This window comes from Saccopteryx leptura, chromosome 8 (genome assembly GCF_036850995.1).
Source record: "Saccopteryx leptura isolate mSacLep1 chromosome 8, mSacLep1_pri_phased_curated, whole genome shotgun sequence".
Lineage (NCBI taxonomy): Eukaryota > Metazoa > Chordata > Mammalia > Chiroptera > Emballonuridae > Saccopteryx > Saccopteryx leptura.
Window position 1 is genome coordinate 26436307 of NC_089510.1, and position 26932 is coordinate 26463238.

The window sequence follows — 26932 nt, forward strand, 5'->3', positions numbered from 1 at the left end:
TTCTGCACTACATCCTCCTTTGCTACTGTTAATCTTTGCCCTCTCTCCTTTTTTGTTTTTCTTGTCACAGTTTAAATTTGATTTTATTGTGTTCTTGGTGGAGCTTTTACTTGTGGTTTTGTTTTGTTCTTTGTATCTGGTCGGAAAACCCCCTTTAGTGTTTCCTGAAGTGGGGTTTTTCTGATAACAAATTCCCTCATCTGTTCTGTATCTGTGAATGTTTTTATTTCTCCTTCATATTTGAAGGATAGCTTTGATGGGTATAGTATTCTTGCCTGGAAGTTCCTCTCTTTCATAACTTTAAATATTGGGGTCCACTCTCTTCTAGCTTATAGTGTTTCTGCCGAGAAATCTGTTGATAATCTAATAGGCCTTCTTTATATGTTATATTCTTCTTTTCCCTGGCTGCCTTGAGAATTTTTTCTTGTTGTTGGTTTGTGCCAATTCCATTATGATGTACCTTGGAGTAGGTTTGTTGGGGTTAATATAACTCAGTATTCAATTTACTTCTTGAATTTGAGGCTTTTGTTTTTTCCATAGGCTTGGGAAGTTCTCATCTATTATTTGTTTGAATATGTTCTCCATTCCATTTTCTCTCTCTTCTCCTTCTGATATACCTATTATTCTTATGTTTCTCTTTTTGATGGAGTCAGATAATTTTTGTAGGGCTTCCTCATTTTTTAAAAATTTTTGAGTCTCTCTCTTCTCTCTGTTGTGCCTCAAGTTGCCTGTCTTCTATGTGACTAATTCTTTCTTCTATCTGGCCTGTTCTATTAGCTAACCTTGTTACTTTGTTTTTCAGTTCATGAATTGAGTTTTTCATCTCTGTTTGATTTGTTTTCATAGTTTCAATTTACTTGGTAATATATTCTTTCTGTTCATTGAGTTGTTTTTTGATCTCCCTAAATTGCCTTTCTGTGTTTTCTTGTATATCTCTAAGTATTTTTAGGATTTCTATTTTAAATTCTCTGTCATTTAACTTCAAGGTTTCCAATCTATTAAAATTTTTTTCTAACAATTTTTCCTCATCTGTCTATGCTACATCTCTTTTGTATCCATGACTTTTTATATCCTTTTCTTTAATGGCATCTGAGCATGTTTTTTTAATAACACTAATGAGAATTAATAAAGAATAAAAAGAAAAAAATAATTAATAAATACTATTTTTTGAGAAATACCGTGAAAAACTGAGAATTATATTTTGCTAAATGGAACAAAAACTACCTAGAATGGAAGGTCTGAGTTGGGGAGAAGTGACCAATGGAGAAGTGGCCAATGGGCAAAAAACATGGTAAGGACCCACTAAATGCAAAAAAGGGAAAAATTTTTGATCAAGAATAAAATAATTTGCTTGTATATGATAGTTGAGTGAGAGATATAGTGAAAGAATAAGAAGAAAAGAAGAAAAAGAAAAAAATACTATTCTTTAAGTGGAGAAAAAAATACATAGAATGGAGAACCGGGGTTGGGGGGAATGCTAATGAGTTAAAAAGTGAAGTAAAAAGCACACAAAATGCCACAAAGAAAAAATTTGAATCCAAAATAAAATAATTTGTTTTTTAATGAGGATCGAATGAGAGGAAAAGTAAAAGAGAAAAGAAGAAATTAAGATACAGGGATAAAAAGAAAAAGAAGAAGGAAAAAAAGGGTGAGAGTTAAGGTTTTTGGAGTGTAACCCTCATAGAGAGAAAGAAAAAAGAAAAAAATGGGAAATGTAGCACCTATGATAATGTAGTTCAAGATGAAGAGAAAAGAATAAAATGAGAAGAGAATAAAAGGAACAAGGTGGAAGAAAAAAAATAAAGATAAAGAAACAACAAAAAAAGTGGAAAAAGTTATAAAGACTGGATTATTCTTGATTTTAAGAGGTTATCTTCCTTTTTCTTTCTTCTCCCTCTTCCTGGTCAGTGGCACTGTACCCCAGGCTCTGCCCCTGTGGCATGCTTAGATAGAGATTTGCAGTTGATGTGTCACTATGGCAATGTCATATACTAGGCCTCAGTCTCGTTGGTAGTCCAGGCTTGTTAGCGTTTGCAGGCTCCAACAATGGGAGAGTCCATTTTCCTGGAGCCTCTCTCCAAGTCTCTCCTTCCTGAATTAGCAGCCTGGTGATCCAGCTATGAAGTTGCCCCTGCCACTGCCTGGAGAGTAAGAGGCCCTAAGAGCTTGCAAATCCCCACTCTATCCCCACTCAGTGCAGGGCTCTGGGTAAGGCTCTGTCAGTCAGAGCCGCCACCATAATCAGGCAGGGCTGGGAGCCAATTGCTCTCAAAGTGTCTTTCTATGAGCCTCCAGGCGTGTCCAGTATGCCTCAGCACTCTGTGGGACCACTTCCCCCAGGCTTTTTGCACATTGTAACCTATATTGGCAGGGAAGAAGATACCCTAGTTGCTGCTTGCAGAACAGGAGGTCTTAAAAGCTACCAACTCCCTCCTTTTAGCACACAGCCCTGAGTATGAAAGCTCTGCTCATCAGAGCCACCAGCTTAAGCAGGTAGGGGGGCGGGTTGACTTCTGTTCAGGCTCCTTTCTAAGGTTCCCTGGGTATGTCTAGTTAAATTTGCCATAGTGCTCCGTGGAATTGCTCTCTGCAGGCTTCTCCCTTGTTAAAAAGCCTACAGCCTAGCCTGCCCAACTTCTGCAGTGTTCTCTGAGGTCTGTTCTATAGGAATTTGTTTTTCATCCTGTATCGGCTGGCATGAAGTTGCCCCATCTACTGCGAGCAGAGCACGAGGCCCTAAAAAATATCATGTCTCCATCAAGTTCTCTTGGATCACTGACCTGAGAAAGAAGACCTTGTCAGCCAGAGCCACTGCCGGCGTAAGCCAGTTAGGCAGTGAGCAGACTGTGGGTTAAACTACTTTCAGTGATTGGATCAGCGAATCTGCTCCAGAGACTGTCTGCAAGCTGTGTGTGCGCCCCTCTCCCTAGAACTTCTGTATTTTTTCTTCCCCGGGAATGTGCTTTGTTAGCCTTGGCGGAGGTGCCCCACCCCCCCAGAGAGGTCCAGGCATAGGAAACTCAGCTTTCGTGCACTCCCCATGTGATATTGTTCAGGGAGCAGGGATTACACCAAGACTCTGGTCACAGCCCACACAGAAGGCTACTGCTGACAGTTTCTAACCCTGCCCCTTGGTCCGGGAACGCCAGTGCCCATGCCCGGGACACTAGTAGGAACCACTCGCACATTGTTCCCACTCACTGACCAGGATATCGGGAGTAATGAAGGCAACTGCTCGCCTGCCTCTGCCTGGGTCCGCCACCAGCTTTAGCTCGTGTGGACTGAGCCGCTGTGGGCACACTCTTTCCTCTGCTTGAACATATCTGCCCCAGCCCAGCTCTTTCTACGCCCCCAGCCCTCACTTTCTCTCAGTTCCAAGTGAAAACAGCCCTTGCTCAGGTCAGTGAGGAAGACAGAGTGTTCTGTTCTCCATCTTATTTCCTTCAGGTTCGATTATATATTTAGCCACCTTTTTGCCCAATCGTACCTTTGTTCAGTGTGTGGGTCTTATAGATGATCCTGGGATCGGTTTTCTGTGTCTAGTTGTTGAATTTGTTGAAATTTTGGGGAGAGATTTTGGGAGTCCTCCTCACGGCGCCATTTCTCTGACGTCACTCTGGGAAATTTTTTTTTTTTTAATTTAAAAAATATTTGAAGTCAACCCATGACTTCAGGTCATCCTAATTTGCAGCCAGAATTAAGAACCAGTATTGCAGACTAGACCTGCCTGAGAATCTTGTCTGACTGTAGACTCTGATTCAGTCAGTCTGGAGAGCCTGAGATTACTTTTCCAACAGGAGATGCTGATGTTGCTCATCCAGGGAACAGCATTTGAGTATGGAAGTCCTTCCAAGACAAGAGTCACATGAAATTCCAAATGATTACCAAGCAGATAGAAGCTCTTTGCCCAATTTTTCTAATGGCAAGAGCTGCTTATTGTATTTGTATTTTTATTTTTTAAATCTCTGAGTGTGCAGGGGGGCGGAGCTGGCAGTAGAACTTGGGGTCCTTCATGTATGTTCATGGGGGAGCAACCTTGGGTGGAATGAACAGATCAGGCTCCCAAACTCTGGAAAAATGCTTCCTTTATACCTATTCCCCCACCCCGCCTTTGCTCTATTTAATCTTACACATTCAGGGTTGTTTTGTTGTTCATGTCCTGTCTTGTCACCATTTTTCCCCACTTCCCACCCAGCACCACCAGCTGATAGCCCTGCCCAGCCTGAACTTGAAGTGACCATAGCCAGGTCATCTGCACTGGCTGAGTCAGGGGTCAGAGGCCCCTGGACCAGTGAGGGCAGCCCCCAGCCTCTGAGAAGCCCACCCTCGGCATTGGTGTCTTTCCTGGAGGCCGCGGTGAAGGTGTGCTCCCAACATGGTCCACCCCTAACTGCCCTGCCCAGGTAATCACCTCCACAATCCGGCAGGCCTGGCCAGGCACAAAGGCAACAGCTGAGAGGCAGAGTGGAAGAGCGAGCACTCAGCCAGGGAGGTAAACTTCCGCCTAGAGAAATATTTTGATGATAGTGTTTTTATTGATTAGCCATAATAGTATTAATTAATTTATTATCAAGTTAGAGAAGAGGCTGTTATTTATGTACCACCACTCACGGCTTCATAGATATTGAATAACCAATTATTTAATAATAATTTTACTGTACAGAATTGATCATTTTACTTCTCTTGAACTATTAGATCATTTTTAAGCAGTATTTTTACAAAAGCAAAAATAAACTATCAAAAATAATTATAATGTGTGTGTGCACATTCATCTGGTGCATAGTATACATCTAATATCAATAGAATTGCATTTGTTTAGATTTGTATAAATATTCATCAACGTAAGTATGTAGAGAAAGATAGTAAATTTATTAGGACTCAGGTAGGAATCAAATTTACCTGAAAAAATTAAATGGCAGTTGGTCTTTCTGTCTTAAACATATAAGCAGAAGCCTTATATATAGATTTATTATACTTAAATTAGAATTTTTGTATATTTTTAAATAGAGCATTTTTTTAAAAATATGTTGAATTAAAATAATTTGTTAAAACATTTGTAACATAGGTTCTGGCCTGTTGGCTCAGTGCTAGAGCATCGGCCTGTCATGTGGAAGTCCCAGGTTCAATTCCTAGTCAGGGCACACAGGAGAAGCGCCCATCTATTTCTCCACCTCTTCCCCTTTTTTATCTATCTTTCTCTCTCTTCCCCTCTGGCAGCCAAGGCTCAATTGGAGCACGTGGGCCCGGGCACTGAGAATGGTACCATAGCCTCCATCTCAGGTGCTAAAATGGCTCTGGTTGCAAAGGAGCAATGCCCCAGATAAGCAGAGCATTGGTCCCTAGTGGGCTTGCTGAGTGGATCCTGGTTGGGTGCATGCAGGAGTCTATCTCTGCCTCCTTGCTTTTCACTTTAAAAAAAAGTACACACACACACACAAAACATTTTTAACATAATGTATGGCACCAAAAAATTACTTTTATTTTATATAGCAGTGTTAATTTAGAAAGTGGCCAGCAGTGGTCCCTTTACGACTAGAAACAACTAAGTCCCTTACCATGCAGGATGTTGGATGCACACCTAGCATAGGAAGCTTTTTGTTCAGCCTTTCATTCCTATAAAACTGCACTGAAAATAACAACATAGATTTAAGCAAAGAGAATATGTGGTTCTATAACACTTTTTGTCATATAACTTGACTCATTTACATTTCATGTTTATGATTTTTTTGTGAAAATGTAGTCATTTACATTCCATTTTCATGATTTTTGCCTTACATACAGTGTGTCCGTAAAGTCATGGTGCACTTTTGACCAATCATAGGAAGGCAACAAAAGACGATAGAAATGTGAAATCTGCACCAAATAAAAAGAAAACCCTTCCAGTTTCTGTAGGATGATGTGGCAGCATGTGCACATGCGCAGATGATGATGTAACACCGTGTATACAGCGGAGCAGCCCACGACCATGCCAGTCGAGATGTGGATGGTATGCAGAGGTCTCAAACTCACGGCCCACAGGCCGCATGCAGTCCGCCGAACAATTTTTTGCGGCCCGCAAACTAATCCACGAACTAGTTTCTGGTTGTTTTGTGACACTGAAAAGTGTTGCGTAACAGTTGCCTTTTGTAGACCTAGTGCGGCCCGCCGAACGGCTGTGATCTTGCTCTGCGGCCCACATGCTGAGTTGAGTTTGAGACCCCTGGATAGAGGAAAGTTTAGTGTGTTCTGTGACTCACTAAATTCGAATCTGTGACCAAAGTGCAACGTGAATATTGGTGCATTTATAACGAAGCGCCACCACATAGGAATAACATTACTCGGTGGGATAAGCAGTTGAAGGAAACTGGCAGTTTGGTGGAGAAACCCCGTTCTGGTAGGCCATCAGTCAGTGGATGAGTCTGTAGAGGCTATACGGGATAGCTACCTAAGGAGCCCTAAAAAATCTGTGTGTGAGCCCACATCGAACTGCACTGAATAGGTATGAAACTGGGAGAGTTTTCCTTTTATTTGGTGCAGATTTCACATTTCTACCGTCTTTTGTTGCTTTCTGGTGACCAGTCAAAAGTGCACCATGACTTTATGGACACACTGTATATAGCACATATACGTATTTACTTAATATTTGTCTATGCACTTTGTAACCAATTCAAAATTTTAAAGTAAACTTATTTTAATTTAATAAGTAGAAAAATTATATAAACAAAAAGTTATCACTGCCAATTCAACATCAACAGCATCCCTTGATTTTGAGTGGGGGTAAATGGGAAGACCATTCAATGGAAACAGATCGATTATAAAAACAGGCTGGCTGTCAAACAGTTCAATTACAGGGGTCGGGAAACTTTTTGGCTGAGAGCCATGAATACCACGTATTGTAAAATGTAATTCCACGAGAGCCATACAACGACCCGTGTACATTATATATTATCTAATAAAAATTTAGTGTTGTCCCGGAGGACAGCTGTGATTGGCTCCAGCCACTCGCGACCATGAACATGAATGGTAGGAAATGAATGGATTTTATATTTTTAATGTTTTTTTTTTATTATTAAAGATTTGTCTGTGAGCCAGATGCGACCATCAAAAGAGCCACATCTAGCTCACGAGCCATAGGTTCCCGACCCCTGGAGCAGATCCTCATAATTTGTTTAGTCCAAATAGCAGCATTCTGATTGGAAAGGATGGAGATATTCTGATTGGTTGGTGAAATGCAAATAAGGGTATATAGCTGCACAGCTCTTGTATGGGGAACGTTTCAATGTTATTGGTAGAATTTTGATCCTGGGAGCTCTCTTACAAGGGTCTACTCAGCAGGCAGAAATACAGCGCAGCAGGCTTGATAGTTTACTCTGTGGCTTTTCACAGTGTGCAAGAGAGGCATCTGTAAACAATGACTCAGACTCTGCGTATAAATTTGGGCTTGATTAACCATAAGGAGTCTTTCTTGTCAGGTATACACTTCCTAAGGTCAACAGTTTGCCATAAATAATATTAATAATTAAAAATAAAGCAATGTTTTACAATTATAGTTGAATCTTGCTTGCTAAGGTCTCTGAATATAAGGCCAGCTCTCATTTGGTTAAGAAAAAAAATTTTAGCCCCTAAGTAAGGTTTTAAAGATACCCCAGCACCAGACTGGGGCTTTCTCCTTGAATACTCAGAAGGACTGAGGAAGAAATGGAAAATTAATACATTTTTGACAGTGTAATTCAGTGCTATCTAATGCCATCTCTCAGAACTACACAAAATTATTTTTGTTTCTCCTACTTTCGGACATCAGCATACTTCGATAACCATTGCTATTTTGTGAATGTGTGTTTCAAGTATGCCTTTTAAAATTAGCAACCTTGGGTAAAATGGAAAGTCACTATTGTGTTACTAATTTTGAATAACTCATTTAATTTATTAAATATTACCATATATTGACTTGTCTGTGTATGTGTGACCCTGAACCCTGAGATCCAAAATGTGTTTAAATTAAAATATGTTATACAGGTGTGAAGAAAAGAACCCTAGCAATAAAAAAAATGTTGGGTTTTGTTTTTTTTTTGTATTTTTACAGCTTGCAGACCAGGATTCTATAAAGCATTTGCTGGGAACACAAAATGTTCTAAATGCCCTCCGCACAGCTTTACCTACATGGAAGCGACTTCTGTCTGTCAGTGTGAAAAGGGCTACTTCCGGGCTGAAAAAGACCCACCTTCCATGGCATGTACTAGTAAGTCTATATATTTGCAGTTGACAATATTTTAGATCCTTTTGGTCTCCTTATTTTGATTTTTTTAAATGTAGATATACAAAATCCTTACTGTCAATGCTATTTGTCTTTGGTCACAGTCAAGGAAAAAAGTTTCTCTTTGTTCTCAAGTGGCCTTCAACTACTTACAGAGAATGTGTCTGTTTCTCAAAATTCACATTGATCCTTGGCATGCAAAGACCACCAGTGGTTTGAAGACCTGTACATTTTCCCTAACCAGAAAAGGGGATATAATCAAAACTTCTCTGTTTTTGCTTCAATCTTTGTCCACTTCTTTAGGCACTTCAAATTAGGGCCATCAAGTTGACCATATGGAGAAACTTACAGTTGGAACAATAGCCATCGTGCTATTGTTATATGGAAAAGTTTGAGTTTAATTTAACATTTTTCTTTAAAGGAAGATATTTTTGAGTTTGTCCGTATTTCGTTTCTGACTCTTCAATTTTGGGGATGGAACTAATAGAATTTGAAATCTAAACGTTAAGGTCATCTTAATGCATGCACCAAGAATTTAAAATTTATGTATTTTCCTGTTATTAAAGCATTGTGAAATATCTGTACACTTTAAAAATAAAAGTGACTATATTAAGGCATTGCTAGTCTATGCAAAAGTAGATTGTCACCTCCTAGTTACGAAAATCTTGTTACATTCATGAATAAAATATTATCGTGAAATAATTTTGCTTATCTTTTTGATGAATTGGTGCCAAAATATTGCTTAGCTTATGTAATTCCTTAGAGGCAAAAATAGATTAAGAATTATGTCATGCCACATATTGCTAGGGCAAAAGAAAGTCCCGTTTTTTAAACTAATGCTTTTCTTAGATTTATCTATATTACTACAGGCTTCAATAAAAATATTTTTATGAACACATTTTATAAAAATGAAACACGTTCATTAGTAGATATAATTTTTGCTTTTGGGTTGTAAATGCTGAAAGGCTATTCAGAAATTTGTAGCCTATGAAATTCCTACCTAGATATTTTTTTCTCTAGGAAAATATTTTAAGTTAATAAATAGGAAAAGGAAAATTCTAAATATAATTTCTCAACAGATGTGGAAATAGTTTTGAACAGGGGGGCTTACTATTACTATACACATGTAATCCTCCTTGCTCAGTTGCTGTATATCTCTATATTATATTGTGGACGAGATGTTCCAGCTTAGGTAGATGGGACACTTTCAAATGGCTGCGGCACTGCCAGGCAAGTACCCCTCAAATCCTGTATCAGAAACTGATTGGAGCCCAGGTGAGTGATCCAGGAGCATGGCCTCTTCTATTGTCTTAGGTCATAAATAGACAGCTGAAAAGTTGAGGAAATATATAAGGTCTTATCAGCATCACCTGTAAGTGAGGTAGCAGCATAGGTAGTTGGCAAAGCTTACGGTTCTTTGGAGGGAGAGACCAGTTAAGGAAATAAATACCGGATGCCACAAGGTCTAGGAACCAGGTAAACTAGAGTCATTGTTGCATCAGATATGTGTACCTAGCAGCTTAATGTTTGAGGATACTTTAAAAAAATCATTTTGTATGGCTGGTATTAGAAATTTGTTATAAAATAGTTGCCTGCTGTAGCTATACTAAGTACAAGTAAAAAAAAAAAAAGAAAAGTTTAATTCTGGTCATTGTTGGGCAGTGCTTTAGACAAGGAACAGCATTCTGTGTTGCTATCAGGGATTAAAGGAGAGAAGCCCCAAGGAAAGGTGAAAACTTGTCAGTTCTCCCGAGTCCAGCCCCAGGCGGCCCCATCTCAAGGCTATCTGTACTATCTCCTTGTACTTCTTTGCCTTGTTTACCATAGGATCTTAGTAATTTACCATCTTTTAGAGTCCAGTTATCTGAGTATGAATCTTGGTTTTGGTGCTTACTAGCTATATAACCTTGGACAAATTAATTAACGTCTCTTAGCTTCGTTTGTGCCATTTACAGTGATGATAACAGTATCTATCTCATTCTTTGGCTATGATGACAAAATAAGTTCATATTTTTAAAGTGCTTAGAGCAATACTTAAGTGCATAGTAGGTACTACATAAATGTTTGCTAATATAAAAAGCTGTTCTCTTACAATTCATTTTTAAATAATTATTGATAAGTTAGTATTTAATACTTTATGTTGACACTATTATTAGGGACTCACAACTTCTATCATCTACATTCTTACTAACTGAAAAAAATTACTGTACAGAATTTTTAAGACATTTTAACAAAATATTTTAAGTCCTGTAATTCTGTTCCTGTCTGATGTCAGTTAAATTTTAAAATTATACTCTGTTTAAATGAGAGACACTTAGCATGACCTGTGGTGGTGCAGTGGATAAAGCGTTGATCTGGAATGCTGAGATTGCTGGTTTGAAACCCTGGACTTGCTGGGTCAAGGCTCATACAAGAAGCAACTACTGACCAGGTGGTGGCGCAGTGGATAGAGCATAGGACTGGGATGCGGAGGACCCAGGTTCAAGATCCCGAGGTCACCAGCTTGAGCATGGGCTCATCTGGTTTGAGCAAAAGCTCACCAGCTTGGACCCAAGATCACTGGCTCGAGCAAGGGCTTACTCAGTCTGCTGAAGGCCCGCGGTCAAGGCACGTATGAGAGAGCAATCAATGAACAACTAAGGTGTCGCAATGCGCAACAAAAAACTAATGATTGATGATTCTCATCTCTCCGTTCCTGTCTGTCTCTCCCTATCCATCCCTCTCTCTGACTCTCTCTCTCTCTCTCTCTCTCTCTGTAAAAAAAAAGAAGAAGCAACTACTACTAGTTGATGCTTCCTGCTTCTCCTCAATTTCTCTCTCCCTCTCTCTTTCAATCTTTCTCTAAAAACAATAAATAAAATCTAAAAGAGAGAGAGAGAGAGACCCTTGCAGAAATCCAAAGCATCATAACTTATAAAAAATTAAAAGATCAGAGTATTGGAGAAGACAAATCAAGAAAATGATAATTGAGGAGGTCTTTGAACAATTAAACAATTAGATCCAGGTTCATGGTGAGTTTACCGAGACATAGAACCTTTGAAGCTGCAAATCAAACAAGTAGTCAACATTTTGTCTTTCATTAAACAGAAACAATAGTCAAATTTTAATAGCTGTAACCTTTTTTTTAACTTCTAGATCATGTATCTATGAATTAGCTATTCCTTAATGATTTTATTCCAATAGTGTATTATCTAAAGGTTAGAATTCACTTCAGGTAAACAGTCAGTCCCATCATTTTCTGGTGTTTTTGTCAGTATAAGCACTTGAAACTGTGCTTTCAGTAAGTCTTACAGAGATTTAAAAGGAGGCATTTCCCCCCCCTACTATCAGGGACAGGGAAATTTTAAATGTGTGAGTTTAAAAGAAAATGTAACACTAAAATATTGGAAATGACTAACCAGGACTTTCAGCAGATGAGTGGCATAGTAAAGAAAGACCAGAGATGTATGGTATGTGATTATATAAAGGATATTATTTTAAGAACCCCCAAAAAGTCATTCCCTGCTTCTTGGTGCCATCAACACTTACGTTTCTGGTACAATAATGCATGTGATTTCACCATTAAGGATTCTAATGAACAAAATAAACAAACAAAATAACAACAGAGAGTAGACTGATAGTTGTCAGAGCGGAGAAGGGGAGGGGGTACAAGGTGAGAAAGGTGAAAGGATTAAGTAGTACAAATTGATAGTTACAGAATAGTCACAAAGAAGTAGATTACAGCATAGGGAATATAGTTCATAGTATCATGATAAATATGTATAGGGCTGGGTGGGTACTTGAAACAGAAGGAGGACCACTCTATAAAGTGCATGATTTTCTAATCACTTTGCTATATATACTATATAAAACTAATACAGAATAATACTAAATATAAACTTTAATTGAAAAAAAATGGGTCCTGGCTGTTTGGTCCAATGGTAGAATGTCAGCCTGGCGTGTGGAAGTCCCAGGTTTGATTCCCAGTCCGGGGACATAGAAGAAGCAACCATCCTCTTCTCCAACCCTCACCCCCCCCCTCTTTCTATCTCTCTTCCCCTCCTGCAGTCATGGCTCAAATGGTTCAATTAATTTAGCCCTGGCACTGAGAATAGCTTCATGGCCTGCCTTAGGTGCTGAAATAGCTCAGCTGCTGAACAACGGTGCAGTGGCCCCAGATGGGCAGTGCATGGCCTATAGAGAGGTTGCTGGGTGCATCCCAGTCTGGGTGCATGTGGGAGTCTGTCTCTGCCTCCCTGCCTCCTGCCTCTCACTTAATTTAAAAAAATGTATATATAAACTTTCTAAAACTTTTATAATTTCTTTGGGATTTTTTTTTTACTACAGAGATAGATATCTTTTTTTTATTTTATAATCTTGAGATATATAATATGCATAATTTATTTAAATAAATATATTTTTAAATACTGTATTCTTTTAGGGCAGTTTAGATTAACAACTAAGTTATTTGTTTTTCTTAATGCTGAATAATATCCCATTGTCTGCATGTACCACAGTTCATACATCCATTTACCCACTGAAGGACAGCTTAGCTGCTTTCCAGTTTTTGCAGTTGTGCTGCTAAACATGAATGTGTAGATTTTTGTATGGACATACATTTTCAACTTTTTAAGTAAATATCAAGTGTGACTGCTGGATTAAATGGTAAGGGTATGTTTAATCATGTAAGAAGCCATCAAATCATTATTTTGAATTTCCACCAACAATGAATGAGAGTTCCTGTTGTCCCACATGTATGCCAGCATTTGGTGTTGTCAGAGTTCTGGATTTTGGCTATTTCTAACAGGTGTGTAATGGTATTTCATTGTTGTTTTAATTTGCATTTTCCTGATAACATGCAATGTAGAGTGTCTTTTCATATGTTTATTTTCCATCTCTATATCATTTTTGGTGAGGTGGTGTTGTGTTGTTTTTGATGGGATGTAATTTGATCCTTTAACCCTCTAATGGCCTGGCTATTTTGTTAATTTCCTCTTTTGATATTTTGTATTCTCTAATTTCTTTCTCATAGACATATCCTCAAACTTATATCTTTTAAAAAATTCTCCTAGTTCAATATTTTTTTCTCCTCCAAAACCAATACCTTGGAAAAGCAGTCTTCATTGACTGTGACTACTTCTTTACTTTCCACTTAATTTTTATTCTACTGCTGTCAGATTTGTGCTCTTCACTACTACAATCAATTTTTTTTTTTTGTATTTTTCTGAAGCTGGAAACGGGGATGGACAGACAGACTCCCGCATGCGCCCAACCGGGATCCACCCGGCGCGCCCACCAGGGGGCGATGCTCTGCCCACCAGGGGGCAATGCTCTGCCCCTCTGGGGCATTGCTCTGTCACGACCAGAGCCACTCTAGCGCCTGGGGCAGAGGCCAAGGAGCCATCCCCAGCGCCCGGGCCATCTTTGCTCCAATGGAGCCTCGCTGCGGGAGGGGAAGAGAGAGACAGAGAGGAAGGAGAGGGGGAGGGGTGCAGAAGCAGATGGCGCTTCTCCTGTGTGCCCTGGCTGGGAATCGAACCCGGGACTTCTGCAGGCCAGGCCAACGCTCTACCACTGAGCCAACCGGCCAGGGCCACAATCAAATTTTTTTTTCACCACTTCCAGTAAACTGTCTAACGGGGTTCCCAAACTTTTTACACAGGGGGCCAGTTCACTGTCCCTCAGACCGTTGGAGGGCCGCCACATACAGTGCTCCTCTCACTGACCAACAGTGAAAGAGGTGCCCCTCTGGAAGTGTGGTGGGGGGCTGAATAAATGGCCTCAGGGGGCTGCATGTGGCCCACGGGCAGAGTTTGGAGACACCTGGTCTAAGAAATATTCACTAGCCATGGCCAGTTGGCTCAGTGGTAGAGTGTCGGCCTGGCACGTGGATGTCCTGGGTTCAATTCCCAGTCAAGGAACACAGGAGAAGCACCCATCTGTTTTTCCACCCCTCCACCTCTCACTTCTCTTTCTCTCTCTCTCTCTCTTTTTCTCTCTCCCTCTCTCTTTCTTTCTCTTTCTTTATCTCTCTCTCTTTTTTATCACTTTCTGTCTTCCCCTTCTGCAGCCATGACTCAGTTGGAGCAAGTTGGCCCCAGGCTCTGAAGATGGTGGCATGGCCTTCACTTCAGGCACTAGGAATAGCTCAGTTGCTGAGCAACAGAATAATGCCCCAAATGGGCAGAGCACTGCCCCTTAGTGGGATTTACAGGTAGATCCCAGTCAGAGCACATGCAGGAGTCTATTTTTCTGCCTCCCCTCTGCTCACTGAATAAGAAAAAAAAAAAGAAAGAAAAATTCATAATGATCTTATTTGCCATTTTGCATTAGAAACATTTTTGTCCTATTATTCATGACATTTAATTCTGTTGATTACTTCCTTTCTCTTGAAAGCACCTGTTCCCTTTCAGTTTAAGACATTGCAATCTTCCCTTCACCTTCTTAATTTTCTGACCATTGTGTTTATCACCATCGATGGTGATGGTTTCTCCTCTTTTGCTCACCTGTTAAATGTTAATATTTCTCATGATTTTTTTCTTTGCCTTATTGTTTTTTCACATGGTCTCTTTTTCTTGGCTTCAAACAGCACCTGTAAATAGATGCTTAAATGTTATCTTTATCCCAGCCTTCTCTCCTAAGATCCATAGTGTTCTAACAAACTAGTTATGGATCTGACAACCTATTTGTCCTATGGAAAACTGCCTGAATCTCTAGCCTCCTGCCATACCATACTACCTGTGGTTATTAAACTCACGGCCTTCCAAGATGAGCTTCTTCTCATCCTTAGTGCCCGCAGTTTCTTCTACTTGAAATGCCCTCTAGTTCTGCCAATGGCTGTCCTCTTTTTGCTTCTCAAACTCGAATATCACTTCTTAAGGACACACATTTCCTGACCACCCATTCCAAAAAAAAAAAAATGCCTCCCAGCCAGCAATTTTTTTTCATGTCACATGTTTTACTTTTTATGGATTATATCACCCTTTTAAAATATCAGATTTATTTGTATAATTGCTTCCTTGTTTATTGTCATTCAAACATATATGAGATTGCAAAGACCATGGAACCATAAGGTGCATCTTGACTGTATCTTTTGCACTAATAATAATAGTATCTGGCAGATACTAGGCACTAAATAAATATTTAATGAACAAATAAACTAATAATTTCAAGCTCAACCTACAAAAGCCAATTTCATTTTTTTCTACCCCAGCCTGCTCATACACCTCAGCTTGTTTTCTTATCCTGGTGAATACTTATCTACCTATCCACCCATGCCAGAATATCCAGGTTCCTAAATCTTCCCTGACCTCAACATATTCAAATGGTCACAAGTCTTTTCAGTTGTCCCTCTTAGCATTTCTTTAATCCATTCCTTCCTGTTGGTTCCCGGCCCTGTCCTTTTAGTCAAGGCCCTCAACTATCACTTAGACTAATTTAATAATATCTCAGTAAGTCCCCTTCCTTGTCTTTTATCCCTCAAAATATTCCAAACTATTAAAAAGGATTATTGCTAAACAAAAATAAAACCTTAATTATATTCCCACTTTTTATACCTAAAGTCTTTCAAAATCTAAAATTGGAAGAGTCAATTCAAGGACATACAAATGCCAGCCCTCACCTGTCCCTCCCTGTCCAATTTTAACTATACTGTATTAAGGTCTCTCAAGCTGTCCTAATTCCTAATATACAGTTATACCAGCAGCATCCTTCCAAGTTGCGTCTTTCTGATTTTTAAAAAATTTGTGTTTTTTTTGCATAAACAGAAAAATTTATAAAGAAATTATGAGTAAGAAATGTAAAATGAGCCTGACCAGGTGGTGGTGCAGTGGAAAGTGCGTCAGACTGAGATGCTGAGGACCCAGGTTCGAAGCCCTGAGGTCACCAGCTTGAGCACGGGCTCATCTGGTTTGAACAAAGCTCACCAGCTTGAGCTCAAGGTCGCTCGCTTGAGCAAGGGGTCACTCGATCTGCTGAAGCCACACGGTCAAGGCACGTATGAGAAAGCAATCAATGAACAACTAAGATGCCACAACAAAAAGTTGATGCTTCTCACCTTTCTATCTTCCTGTCTGTCCCTATCTCTGTCACAAATAAAAATAAATGTAAAATGAAATACTAAAATGTTTTCTCTAGTTTCTTAATCTACTTCATAAACTCAAATTTATTTCTCAGATGACTGATTCATGTATATTCTATACTTGAAAAGATAAAGCTGTGGGGAATACTCCACAATATCTAGCCTTGGTCAGTTAGGGCTGCCTCTGAGCGCGTTTAGAGCCCAGAAGACCCTACTGCCTGCCAAGAAGTCTGTTATCGAAATAACTGTCTAAGGCTTTTCCAGGCCAGAGGGGAAATTACTTATTGAGGTTGAAGAAACAAAAAATAAATAAATAAAAGTTACTAAGAAAGTGCTTGTTGAGCAAGAAAGTATGGAAAGGTCAAGAGAAATGGAGTGAAGGTCTATATATAGATGCATGAAAAGTTAAACAAGATATAATTTTACACTCACAGCATTTTTACTTTGATGTTTCTCGTGTGTTTAAATCAGTAGGGGTTTTTAAAGCTAAGGAACAGGTGTTGGAAGATTAATAGATTCAACCAACATTTGTGTTACCTACTTAGAAAAGTTCAAAAAAATAAAATCTAAATTGTATAGATAGATAATTCTAATGCACATCAGAATTTCATTATTTCGGTCACCTAAATATGCAAGCAAGTATTTTGTGTATAAATATAGTATTTTCAAACTTAATTCTTAATATAAGTCATATATCATATCTTTTTATCTTTATATATGACATATAGTTACACTGAATGAATGAAAATGTAAACATTGAGTTTACTTTTGCTCTGGGACTAACATTGGAGAAAATGACTTCCTTATTGCTGGAATCATTGGTCACCTGAGAATGTCATTTTGTTGTCATTCCTATTCTGAGTAGAACAGATTATGTGCTGAGATGCAACAGGAGCGACACTCTTCATTTCAGCTACCCTACTCCGGAATCCCACTTCTGGGTGGATACAGGATGCTCCCATCCACATACTCCTGCTCTGCTTGCTATTTCTCCCCCCCCCCCCCACCCCATCTCTTAGGAGAATTTTCCCCTCTCTCTCCAAAGCACATTTTGCATGGAGAAAACCTCTGGTTCCTTACTTTTCCAGCTTACACCTATAATACGAAAGCACAACTGATTGGTTGGGTAGCTCATTGCAAACGCAGTGTAGCCGCCACAGTCTTAAAAAGGCCAATACAGAAATTGTAAAGATGGGTTTTATGACTTCTAGCAGGCTGTTATATTCTAGACTTGTCTTTTTATAGAAAATAAATATTCACTCCATGTGTTGCAATGGTATATTTTTAATATTAAGATGACCTGTACATTACAGGATAAATACCTATATGTAATGAATCCCAGCTTCCCCAATACAGATCCCTCATGTAAGATGTCACTTGAGCTTCACAAAGTTTTCTGAGCCTAAATGCTATAATTTTCATTTCACTGAAGGTTTTTGTTGTTTGCTTGTTGTTTTCGTTTGTTTTTTTGTTTTTACCAGATCATCTGGGAGAGCTTCCTCTATAGGAAGAAATACTAAGTGCTCCTTCTGCTAACACTGCAGAATTCAGTTACCACTTGCTTCCTGTGTAAAGCTATTCCTGCCCTCTTTACAGTTGGAACTAAGAATTGTTCCATTCAGTATCATCTGCTTGTACACAACAGACCAATTACCAGTAAGCATCCATAATATGAAAGACAGCATTCATAATTATACCCACAATGTTATACATTTGGATAAAGGTTTATTGATTGGCTTTCATTTGTCCACTTTCTGCTTTTGCTTTTTCCTCCAAATCATAGCAGTGTTTAGTTTCTTTACATTTCTCTTTTCCATTTTTTTTTTTTTTTGTATTTTTCTGAAGCTGGAAACGGGGAGGCAGTCAGACTCCCGCATGCGCCCAACCGGGATCCACCCGGCATGCCCACCAGGGGGCGATGCTCTGCCTATCTTGGGGCATCGCTCTGCCACAATCAGAGCCATTCTAGTGCCTGAGGCAGAGGCCACAGAGCCATCCTCAGCGCCCAGGCCAACTTTGCTCCAGTGGAGCCTTGGCTGCGGGAGGGGAAGAGAGAGACAGAGAGGAAGGAGAGGGGGAGGGGTGGAGAAGCAGATGGGCGCTTCTCCTGTGTGCCCTGGCCGGGAATCGAACCTGGGACTCCTGCACGCCAGGCTGACGCTCTACCACTGAGCCAGCCGGCCAAGGCCTCTTTTCTATTTGTAATGCCTGTTAAACTCAAACACAGAAAGTGCTATATGTAGGTGTGTATGATTTCTCTTTTTTCATGGTATATGGGAATTAGGTCATTTGTAACTCAGAAGACACAGACTACCCTTTCATTATTTCATTTGTATTTTCCTGTGCTTTTATCATCATGTGGTTTTGAATTTTAGCTCTTGATCTGCACAGCTATAACACATTTCTATAATTCTATGAGTTTATTTTTTCCTGCATTAATGAGCACAGTTGATGACTATTTTTTTTTTTTTTGGCAAGGGAAAATTTTATTTATTCTCTATAGCAGGCGTCCCCAAACTATGGCCCGCGGGTTGCATGCGGCCCCCTAAGGCCATTTATCCAGCCCCTGCCGCACTTCCGGAAGGGGCACCTCTCTCATTGGTGGTCAGTGAGAGGAGCACTGTATGTGGCGGCCCTCCAACGGTCTGAGGGACAGTGAACTGGCCCCCTGTGTAAAAAGTTTGGGACCCCTGCTCTATAGCATAGACATTGGGCCCAAAATATTTACTTTTCAAGTTTTTGAGTATCTAAAGTTCTGTGTTTTGAGAAGTTTTTATTCCTTCATGGTAGGTAAAGATAGGTGGCTGCCCATTTGTTAGTATGATACATCTCAATTGTGAGAATACAAATATTTTCTTCCAGTTCTCAAGTGATTTTCAATTCATGTGGATCAGGCCCTTGCAAAGATTACAAGCTTGAACTCTGTTCTCCAATATTTGTCGATTTTTTTTTACTATGTGAAAAGTAATTGTTGAAAGATTGCACAATATCATGCATTCTATTCACTCCCTTAGTAGTTAAGACACGTTACCTTTGAATCAAGCCAGACCACAGTAAACATGTACGTGAATACAAACCAGTGTTAATATGTACGTTTGGTAAACATCAATCACCTCGTCTATAAAATAGAGGTACTAATAACTACCTTTTACATTTATTGTGATAATTGAATGAAATAGGTCATGTGAGTTATTAAGTATACTCTTTAGGGGGAAAAATGAGTGCTTAAAAATATATATTCACTATATTTCTGAATCCTGCCTATAGGGATAAAAGTGATCAATTCTGTTGGAGGACAAAAGGGGGTGGAAAAAAGGGGATTATTTAGTTTATTAAACCTAAATCAGACCATGAAGGGTGAGTAGGAATTTTCCAGAAAACAAAAGGAGGTAAAGAAACAATATGTGTAGATGATTGAAATGCAGCAAAGGGATCATGAGGCATAAGATGGGCCTGGTCATGAAGTCGCTTACAGACAAGACTGAGTTTAGATTTTATTCTGGAAATGAATGGTTATTTGGTCTGTTAGATTTATTTTTTTTATTCTTTTCATTTAAAAAAAAATTATTTAGAAAATTAAATTTAACGGGGTGACATTGATCAATAAGAGTACATAGGTTTCAGGTAAACATTTCTACAGCGTTTGAAATGTTGATTATGTTATATACCCATCACCCAAAATCAAATCATTTTCCATCACTGTATATTTGTCTCTCTTTACCCCCTTCCTCCCATCCCCTTACCCACACCCCTCCCCTTGGTAGCCACTTCACTTTTATTTATATTATTAAGTCTCAGTTTTATATCCCACCTAGTGTGAAATCATATAGTTCTTAGCTTTTTCTGATTTACTTATTTATTCTGATTTACTTATAATGTTCTCTTCTTTATGAGTTTTAGAAAGAATGGACAGCCCTCGCCGGTTGGCTCAGCGGTAGAGCGTCGGCCTAGCGTGCGGAGGACCCGGGTTCGATTCCCGGCCAGGGCACACAGGAGAAGCGCCCATTTGCTTCTCCACCCCTCCGCCGCGCTTTCCTCTCTGTCTCTCTCTTCCCCTCCCGCAGCCAAGGCTCCATTGGAGCAAAGATGGCCCGGGCGCTGGGGATGGCTCTGTGGCCTCTGCCTCAGGCGCTAGAGTGGCTCTGATCGCAACATGGCAATGCCCAGGATGGGCAGAGCATCGCCCCCTGGTGGGCAGAGCGTGGCCCCTGGTGGGCGTGTCGGGTGGATCCTGGTCGGGCGCATGCGGGAGTCTGTCTGACTGTCTCTCCCTGTTTCCAGCTTAAGAAAAATGAAAAAAAAAAAAAGAAAGAAAGAATGGAGAATCTTAAAAGAATTATCTAAGTCCTCATTAATAGTACTATGAAAACATTAATGGAAAAACAAGGTTTAATTTTAGACATCAATTTAGTTACTGAAAAAGGTACAGAATATTGGATATGAGACTATGTAGAATATAAAAAGAATGTGAAGGACACGTCTGCTGCTGTATTTTGAGCATATTTATCTTGAAGATTTAATTTTCAGTTGCTCTTCTGTTTATAAAATTCTGTTAACTGCTCTAAAATAACATTATTAAAAAGAATCTATGGTAACAAGGCAGTAAATTGTTTACTAATTTGTATGTTTTCAAAATTTGTATTTGAAAATACTTTCTAAACACAGCACTTTAAAATACTTTTTGCATTTCTTTACTAGAACTTTTCTGTCTCTAGGATGAATGGAATGTGGTAGAGCTAAAAAAAAATCTAAACATAAAAAGTCCTAGGTATCTTGCTACCACTAAGACACTGCATAACCTTGACATAATTATAGTACTTATCTGGGCCTCATTTCTGTTTCTGAATAAACTGATTTAGTTTCTTCTTTTCTGTGGTGAGGTCGAAACCCCACTTTTGTGATTTCTTGTCATCCACTTCCAAATATATAAATATTTAATGAACAAAACTTATAGACAGAACACAAATTGGTTTAGAGGAAAATACAAAATTCTGTTTAAAGATTATTCTATTAAATATATTCTTCAAAAATTATAAAGAAAGGACATTATATTAACAATATGAATGTGGATAAAAATTAAATCAATGGTGGTAGTACAAAAAATGAGATGACTTGTACAGTTTAAAATTATATGTAAATGCAGGTATGACAACTCATATTTTTAGTACAATATTTCCATCTAGTGAGGTACGTTTTCATTTGTTCATATATATTTATCTCTTTTTAGTGAATTTTACAATTTACTCAGTTACAAAAACATTTACCTAAACATCTCTAGATCATTCAATATTTTTAATGTTCCCTTTGACATATATTAACATAGAACTATTTTTCTCTCATTTGTAAATTCATAGATATGAAGAAATTTGCTTTTTATTAGGAAATGGTACTACTGCCTTCTTGGCAGTCATTAAATCAACAAACACATTTCAATTATTGACAGGTAGTAACTTAAGAACTGCTAAAATTTAGCTTAATAGGCAATAGCCTTTCATGACTTGATGTCCTCAATTATTTGGATCCAGTTTTCATTGTTCTTGAGGTTAAAAAATGCATCTGCAAACTGTAATCAGTTATAGAGTTAATGAATAAATAGTCATTCTCTAGTCAACATGAAAAAGATCCTGTTTGCTTATAAATTAATATATTTTCATAAATATAAACATGAAACGTAAATCTACAAGAATTGACGTCGTAACTGAAATATGACCCTTAAGTTTAAGTCTCCCTTTGTGTCAGCCTTTATTTAAGGGTGTTCTGCAGAATGCAAGTATTCCTCTAGAAGCTTCTGGGAAAATAAGGCCCTATGCACAAATGTTTGAGAAATGGTGGATTCAGCCAAGTGAAACAATTGTTTTACTTTTTTGTTTCAACATCAATCTGCCAGAGAAATCTTAATTTGATCACTGAGTTCATTTTTTTGTGTAATATCTCATGGGACTAAAGATATTGCACAAGATGTATTTTGGGAAATACCTGTTCTGTTTAAAAACATTTTTACATGGAAAAGAAAAACTTAAAATGAAATAAAACATCATCCACCTGCCCTCTGCTGCTCTAAGAGGCAGATGCGGGCTGCAGGGTCAGATGCTTCTCTGGGAAAGGAGACGGCACTGCCACAATCTTCTCCTTACTCTCCGAGCACTCTGTACTCCTTCATTCTCTACGAGTAAATGGGAAATCCAAATTGAAGCAAGGAAAAAAAAAGAAAGAAGGTTGAAAATATATCCTAGTGGAAATAAAATTGTACTTTTTTGGGGTAACGCTTATTACATAATGAGCTTGAAAAACAGCTATTTGCAAATCGGAATAATTGCCCTTTTTTTTTTAAAGAAGTCAGCCTGAAGAGTGAAGTGTAAAGATTGCTTTACTTCTATGCGAATTACTTGTTTCCTTTTGTAAAAAAATCAACATGAGGAAATCCCTGAGAATTTTCAATACAGATGTCTCCAAAAGGGTTATTATTCCAAGTGGATTTTCCCCCAATGTGTCACAAAATCTTTGTATAATTTATAAATGATAACAGAGCTATCAGGCCACCTTTATAAATGCCGAGTGCAATAAAATTTAGTTGAATCTGAGGATTAGAATTAATTGTCTCTTTGTTTCAAGTTCTAAATCTTAGTAAATGATTCACTGCATGTCATTACAGCTTAATATTTGCATGAAATCACAGTTTAGCTAGCATAATTTAACAGCAATTAAAAAACTATTTAATCAGCGTGCAAATTGATATGAGGGCCCTTGAGTAAGAAGAGTATATGCCATTTTTTTAAGTATCTCCAAGAGGACAGTTAAATACTTGCAGACACCCATAACATAATTGATAACATACTTCCTATTTATGGAAATATAAATGAATAATAATTCATGTTTTTCATTATAAATAAGACAAAAGAACAAAAATATGAATATGCCATTTGGTAGGAAGACATTATTATGGTAATAATAACGTACCTTTATCTCCCAGGCCACACTTGTCCTTGTGCTCTAGTTTATAATCCCTCCCATATTTTCATTCAGAAGGCAAACATTCCTGTAACTCTCTGGAACATGAAATGACATAAAGCAATGTATATAGACACCTTGAAAAAAAACTACCCAACTCACTTCTAGGTCTCGTCTTAGGTACTTCACGTATAAATGGCTGAGGACCTTACTCATCAGATTGCTGACGTTAGGATCTAGAAAAAGAAAAATATGTAATTACATTTCTTAATACCTCAAACCCAATACACAGTCATGCAGATTTGTGACTAATGTTCTGCTGCTCGTACACCATGTAACAGATCTCACTGAGGAGTCCACTGTCCTCATTCAGACTATTTCTTACACAGCGGTCAGAATGCTTGTTTTAAAAAAACACTACTTCATGGTGGCCAAGACATGGAAACAACTGCAATGTCCTTTGATAGATGATTGGATAAAGAAGATAAACATATATACAATGGAATATTATTCTGCCATAAGAAAAGGTGATATACTGCCTTTTGCGACATGGGTGGATCTTGAGGATGTCACGCTAAGCAATATGACACAGACAGAAAAAGTGAAGAATTTTTTATTGTTTTATTTGTGTGTGTGTGTGTGTGTATCTAGCCATTCAACTAAAATGTAAATAACAAAAAAGCAGGAATATCTGTCACATTTACACAGTAAATCCAAGATTTCACAAAGTATCTGGCACACCTGAAAGTCATTAAAATTTTTTTTCACTGTTCAATCAATTTTCTTTTTTTTCCTTTATTATTAATTTTAATGGGGTGACATTGATCAGTCAGGGTACATAGGTTCAGAGAAAACATCTCCAGGTTATTTTGACATTTGATTATGTTGCATACCCATCACCCAAAGTCAAATTGTCTTCTGTCACCTTCTATCTGATTTTCTTTGTGCCCCTCCCCTCCCCTACTCTCTCCATCCCTCCCCCTCCCGGAATCCACCACACTCTTGTCCATGTCCCTCAGTCTCATTTTTATGTACCACCTATATATGGAATCATATAGTTCTTAGTTTTACCTGATTTACTTATTTCACTCAGTATAATGTTATTATGGTCCATCCATGTTGTCGTAAATGATCCTATGTCATCATTTCTTATATCTGAGTAGTATTCCATAGTATATATGTATCACATCTTCTTTATTCAATCATCTATTGAAGGGCCTTTTGGTTGTTTCCATGTCTTGGCCACTGTGAACAATGCTGCAATGAACATGGGGCTGCATGCGTCTTTATGTACCAGTGTGTTTGAGTTTTGGGGGTAAATACCCAGTAGAGGGATTGCTGGGCCATATTGTAGTTCTGTTTTTAATTTTTTTTATTTCATGACTGAATGACTGTAAGCCAAAAGGAGCCTTTACAAAATTTGATTTTCTTTCTGAGGAGAAAATGTTGAAGAGTAATTCCTTCCCACCTTCTAAGCAAATTTTCTTTATTTCAGAAACTTTAAAAATTGGTATAAATTTCTTTAAAATAAGTCTAAAAATAAGCAGGAATGTTATTTTGTTAATTATTTATGCAATGAATTACTTTTCAAGAGATATAAGGATAGTATCTTTCAGAAAGGATTCTTTAGTATTTCACAAATAGCACATAGTACATTGTCTGCTATCCAGTAAACTTTCAGTTAATATTTGTTCAATAAATGACACGAAACTGAAGTTTGAAGGACACAGATAAGTGTTAAAGATTACTGACACAATTTTAATAAAAGACTGGACTGGTTAAAGGATTTAAGCATGCTATGCAGGGTGATCCATATGGAAAGTAGGACACTGAAGGAACCAGCTCATCCCCTCCTTCAGATCAACTTGGTTTCTGCAGAGTATTGATGACAAATAAGAGGATTGTGTGCGTCTCTGTACCAGCTTTCAGGAAGACACTCATGCTTAGGAAAGTTAGTCTAAACAAGGTCTAGTCACCATATCTTATGGGCTTTTTATATCTTGTCCAGAATGTTTTTACCTTATAAAATTCATAAGGCTCTAGTAAAAACCTTTCTCCTGCCTCCAATTTCCCTTTCTCTTCTTATTCTTCCAAAGTGTCTTCTCACCCTAAATTTATGGACATTTGTTTTCACCCCTTGAGAAACAAATACTTAGGAATTGTCAAAGGTAATGAATGGTAGTTTTAGCTCCATACCAATGTAGAGTGAAGACTGAAGGACTGAATACATGCATATATATGTATTGTTATAACATGCAAATATGATATTATTTCTTTTTCAAAATTTAAAAATGGTGAATTGTTAAGATATAATTAAAACCATAACAATTTAAAATAATATTTGATTATTATATATTTTCCGTCACCAAATTTAAAAAAATGTAATTACCATATCTTTTGGAGATCAGCAGCTTTTGATATTAAATATTGAAGTTCATGTACCACAAAGTTAGATTATAGACTATCTTCACCCCTAAAGACTCCTTTCTTATTGGACTTAATCAGATGTGTTTAATTAACCACATATTCTTCATAAGAAAGAGCACAAACTAATATAAAAGACCAATAAGAGTTTATTAATGAAGTTTTCAAGTTAGCATCATAATTCATTGTTCTATACATGTACATTTGTTTTTTAATTGCTTTTCTTTAGGGCCGCCCTCAGCTCCCAGGAATGTGGTTTTTAACATCAATGAAACAGCCCTTATTTTGGAATGGAGCCCACCAAGTGACACAGGAGGGAGAAAGGATCTCACATACAGTATAATCTGTAAGAAGTGTGGCCTAGACACCAGCCAGTGTGAGGACTGTGGTGGAGGACTCCGCTTCATCCCAAGGCATACTGGTCTGATCAACAATTCCGTGGTAATTCTTGACTTTGTGTCTCACGTGAATTACACCTTTGAAATAGAAGCCATGAATGGAGTTTCTGAGCTGAGTTTTTCTCCCAAGCCATTCACAGCTATTACAGTGACCACAGATCAAGACGGTAAGTTCACCGTTGTTTTCTCAAAACAGACTCATAATTCCCTTTCCATGCATAATATACTTGGTGGATTAAAGTGCCGTTGTATGCTCTACACCAATGGTAGTCAACCTGGTTCCTACCGCCCACTAGTGGGTGATCCAGCTTTCATGGTTGGTGGTAGCAGAGCAACCAAAATATAAATAGATAGATTTAACGATAATAAGTTGTTTTTATAAAGATTTATTCTGCCAAACATAGTGAAAATCCAACATAAAGTACTTGGTAAGTAATTATTATTATATGCTTTAACTTGCTGTAACTCTGCTTTATAAATATTATAAAGTAAAGTTATTTCCCTACTTTATAAATCACCATTACTGTGGAACCGGTGGGTGGTTAGAAAATTTTGCTACTAACAGAGATACAAAGTAGGTGGTAGGTATAAAAAGGTTGACTACCCCTGCTCTACACAATTTACTGGTTGTTGTTTCTTGTTGTTTCCCAAGGTGCAGAAAAATATTTCTGATATTGCTTCTTAGTAGTATGGTTAATTAGATGCAATGCTTCTCTCTGTTGTCTATGCATTTAAGATTTTATATAATCTTATACAAATATATTTTAATGAGTCAATTCATATTCATACCGATGAATGTTAGACATAAGTGAAATCTTAAATGAATTGAAATTCGGTTGCCCTATGTGTACTGCATTCCATTTTCCATAT

The 26932-nt window shown here is 38.1% G+C and overlaps 1 protein-coding gene across 2 annotated transcripts in view; it reads left to right on the forward strand.

Moving 5' to 3' along the window:
- Positions 1 to 26932, forward strand: part of EPHA6 (EPH receptor A6) — an 883820-nt gene that overhangs the window by 328561 nt on the left and 528327 nt on the right. For both annotated transcript variants that reach the window (XM_066348030.1, XM_066348031.1), the window contains 2 exons: positions 8063 to 8218; positions 25894 to 26229. In XM_066348030.1, coding sequence (XP_066204127.1) covers positions 8063 to 8218; positions 25894 to 26229 — 492 coding nt within the window. The remainder of the gene's footprint in view (positions 1 to 8062; positions 8219 to 25893; positions 26230 to 26932) is intronic.